This window comes from Prosopis cineraria, unplaced genomic scaffold, assembly GCF_029017545.1.
Source record: "Prosopis cineraria cultivar Desert tree isolate PC_DT_omini unplaced genomic scaffold, ASM2901754v1 PC4, whole genome shotgun sequence".
NCBI lineage: Eukaryota > Viridiplantae > Streptophyta > Magnoliopsida > Fabales > Fabaceae > Prosopis > Prosopis cineraria.
The window spans coordinates 38920487-38924726 of NW_026555335.1; the positions used below are offsets into that span (position 1 = coordinate 38920487).

Sequence of the window (4240 nt, forward strand, 5' to 3'; positions counted from 1 at the left end):
TATCATTTTGACTATCCACTCTATTGGGCGGTACTCTAACGGAATCAATGTCAGGCAACAAGTAGGTGGTGAAGGGAAAAAACTAACAAGCTGTGATTGTCTGCAAGTACTCTCTTCTCCCTCTCTGTATTACTATTTATGCTTTTGCTTTTCCTTGCTTCTTTATATCTCGCTAGCGACCTTCTCATTTTTGGGTTGCTTCTAGTTTTCTAGGAGCTCTGCTACTACCACACGCTGCTTGGTACTTTCCAGCAAGCCATTCATTAATGCAGATTTCTCTCTTCTTGTTTTTCTGAGTACGGACACACAGATGTTCAATGTGTTGTGTAACCAAAGCTGCTCTTTTGGCTTTCTAGTTTTTACCATATGCCGTGTTCTGCATAATTTCTCCTCTCTCTTTAACTATCTGTTCTTGCTTAACTGGAGTTTTACTAGTTGATTTCGTTCTTCATTGCTTGATATTCTCTGGCTTTCATGCATCTGGGAAGTTCATAGAGGAGCGTTATGGACTGGAATATGAAAGCAGCTTCATGGGATTTGGCTGAATTAGACGAAGCAACAGGCTTGCCTAGCATAGAAACAATTGATGGGTCCAGCAGATTTCGAAGTGATAGAAGCAAAGGGGAATTTTCTGTGGATTGAAGCTTGGTCAGGTGGGGAATTCTAGTAGTAGTAATGAACCAGCAGTGGCCAAGTGGAAAGATGTTGGGGGAGTCTCCAAAGTGATGACATCATCTTCATCGTCTTCCTCAGGATCATCTAAGAGAGCTCGAGCAATTAACAATGGAACCCAACCAGTGTCATGCCTTGTGGATGGGTGCAATTCAGATCTCAGTAATTGCAGGGACTATCACAGGCGCCACAAGGTCTGCGAACTCCATTCCAAGACCCCAGTGGTCACAATTGGCGGCCACAAGCAAAGGTTCTGTCAACAGTGTAGCAGGTGCCGTATGATATCTACTATGCTTTAAGTTTGTTACACAAAATTATTGATTCCTTTGAACTTGTACTCTTTAGTTCATTTGTAGCTTCACTAACACACTTTCTGTCTCATACACGCCTTCAGATTAATCCTCCAGGAAATAAAGCACCCTAGCTAAGTACTTTCTTTTGCTTTTGTCCTACCATAAGAATCTTTATTATCATAACTGGAATCATTTCTCAAGAGGAATCCTGCTATTTTACTCTCAAACAATTCACAGTCCTTTCCACTTGATTTAGACTGCTGAAAGCAGATCTACCTCCTCGCTCTTGCTGACAAGTGTTTGCTAACGAAAAACATTAGAGAACACCTCTTGTTATCCCTTAAAATCCGCGGAAAATGGTTATGACGATGTGTTATATATGTTCCTTACATGGGGTAATGTGTGTGTGAAGGTTTCATTCGCTGGAGGAATTTGATGAAGGGAAAAGGAGTTGCAGGAAGCGTTTAGATGGACACAACCGACGGAGGAGGAAGCCGCAGGCAGAAGGGGTTGGGAGATCTGGAAGCTTTTTGTCGAATTACCAAGGTTAGCTTTGTGCATTATATGTGTGTGGACCCATATATGGCTTGATTTGGAGCATGCTTGGCCAAAGATCCCCACATAGATACAGAAATCTTAGTAGCAAGAATTTCCCCTGAGAACTACGCATTCTGGCTCTCTCAATGCGCTACCAACATCCTTGATTTGGACATTTGGTCCACTGATGTTCACCCCTCATGGCAATCTAGTGGCCACTCAGTAACAAGTACTCACATGTTCTAAACTCCTTGTCTCAAGTGTAGCTGCCAGGTTTAAAAGATCATTTCTTGCCGCCAGCCTGGAAGGAATTTCTTCCTCATTTCCTAATTTTACCATTAATTACTTGTTTTAAAACCCATTTTTTTATTTAAAAAAAAAACCCTAACTTAGTGGAAGTTGCTGATACGTTGCATTAGAGACTGTTTCTGAACTACGCTATTCACAACTTGTTACCAGTATAGTTCCTTACCCTTTTCATATTTTATACTGATATTCCTGAGAAATGGGTCTAGATTTTCTTCATTTGGGAAGAAAATGAAGGGTGTGTATTTAGGAGCCTGATGTGTCCATTGCTCTGCCGAACTTCAGCCGAGTTTTGAGAGAGACATCTGAGAACCTGGGTTCATGTGTTTATTATTTTCTTGATTTTGTCTGTATCCAAGTGTGATGATTGATGAATGGGCCTAAATGTCACACCAGACCAAAAAAAATTGATTTTCAAGTGAGAGAAAAAATAAAACTTAGAACAATTTGACACATGATGGAAATATATTAAAGAAGTTATGGATTGCAGAAGAAAGTGACAGTTTAAAAAATGACGGGGACTTTTCAGGAACTCACTTGTTGCCCTTCTCAAGCTCCCACGTGTATCCTTCCACTGCTATGGCTCACCCTGCTGCTTGGAACGCAGAAGTTAGGCTCCACCACAACCCTCATCATCAACTCCATCACTTAATTGATCATAAACAGGACCTCTTTCTGGGATCTTCATCGTCGTCCTATTCAGAAGCAAGTAATAATGATAACAGCATTAATACTAACAAGCAGCAGCTAGCTTGCTTGCAAGGTGACAACTCAGCATCAATGGAGAACAACCAGAGTAACAATCAGCAAGCTCTACCACCACCTGCTTCTGTGTGTCCAACGTTTCTGAGACCCACACCATTGCCGGCAGCTCCACTTTACGGCGGGGACCACCATGACTCTCACTGTGCTCTCTCTCTCTGTCATCCCCACAGACGAGGCACACAAGTGGGAATGGTTTGAGCCAAGTGGTGCAGTCTCATCAGCATCAACAAGCCATGTCGATTCTGCAGCAGCAGCAGAACCAACCCTTGGGACTGAGCCTGCACGATCATAGCCTGGAGGCGATGGACCCGGTCTTGGGTCACCATTGTCCGACCATGTATAACATGAATGAGACCCCTCCCCACCTCCACCGTTTCTTTTCATTGGGAATAATAGAATCGCGAGGATTATTAATTCATCTTGTATCTCCAAAATTCTGTAGAACTTCACGGACTATTTGATTGTTGCTTTTTCGTTTGAATGAAGAGGAGAATTAATGAACAAACCAAAATTGGAAGCATATAGATTCCGTGGTTATATCTGCGTCCGTGTATCGTATGTCAAAAATATAAAAAAGTGTGATGATCTGATTTGTCCTAAGCAAAATAGTTACTTAAATGCAGTTTTAGGTGTTGTGAGTTTAGTACTCAATGTTGTATATTGATTGTCTTTTAAAAAATTTATGTTGTAATTCAATTTTTTTGTTTTTGCATCACTTATCACTTCACTGAAATATTTTTTTTGTTATTATTTAAAATCAGACTGATAACGGCGTAAGATTTAATTTAAATGAGTTCCTCTGATTTCCATAAAATAATTGCAAATGACTCATATAAGATTGATTGATGTAACTAAAAGTAGAGTTTCATCGGTTCACTTCACTGAAATATTTTTTTGTTATTATTTAAAATCAAACCGATAACAGTGTAAGATTTAATTTAAATGAATTTTGCAGCATTGTCTATTTTGATTTAGTACTTTATATTTTTGGTTAGTACAAATATATTTAAAAAAATTAAATCGAGTATTTTGTTCGATGGAGTCTCTCATTTTTTGTTGTTTTTTAGCATTTATTGCAGAATACCTTTTTTTTTTTTTACATTTGTATTCTGATTGACTTCGAAGGGGGGGGGGGGAGCACCTCTGCTCTAAATATTTAGAGTACTGTCCTCTTCGGTTCTTTGTATAAGTAACTTCAAATTGGTAGTCTTTTTTATAATTATAAGTAACTGCATAAAATGATAAATAATTAATTATTTTATTCCAATTTTATGAGTAGTGTAAAAAGTTAGGTGAAAAAGTAAATTGACCTGTATTAAACTATATATTTAAGAATATTTAAAATTTTAAACTAAATTTTGGTACACAATTTCCTTTTAATTTTTTAAAACGATGCAATCTAACTCTTATTATTAATAAAAGTTAATTTTAACTGTTAGCTGACAAGAAAGTAATAAAAAATGACCTTAAAAATTACATAAAATGATCAAAAAATTACACTAAATAATTTAAAAGTTACAGATAAGGACATAAAAATTACAAAAAATGATCAAAAATTTTTTAGTTTTTTTTTGTAATTTTTAAAATTTTTGTTTATTATTTTCTGATAAACTAACGGTTAAAGTTAATTTTTGTTAATAATAGAAGCTAGATTAGACCGTTTTCAA

General features: G+C 37.3%; 1 protein-coding gene across 1 annotated transcript; it reads left to right on the top strand.

Moving 5' to 3' along the window:
- The first annotated feature begins 495 nt into the window (after positions 1-495).
- On the top strand, positions 496-2915 carry LOC129309597 (squamosa promoter-binding-like protein 13A). The gene is given in 4 exon segments (XM_054951224.1): positions 496-637; positions 640-943; positions 1378-1511; positions 2338-2915. Coding segments are annotated over 4 exon segments (1005 nt in total). The 5' UTR covers positions 496-504; the 3' UTR covers positions 2772-2915.
- Positions 2916-4240: the final 1325 nt, after the last annotated feature.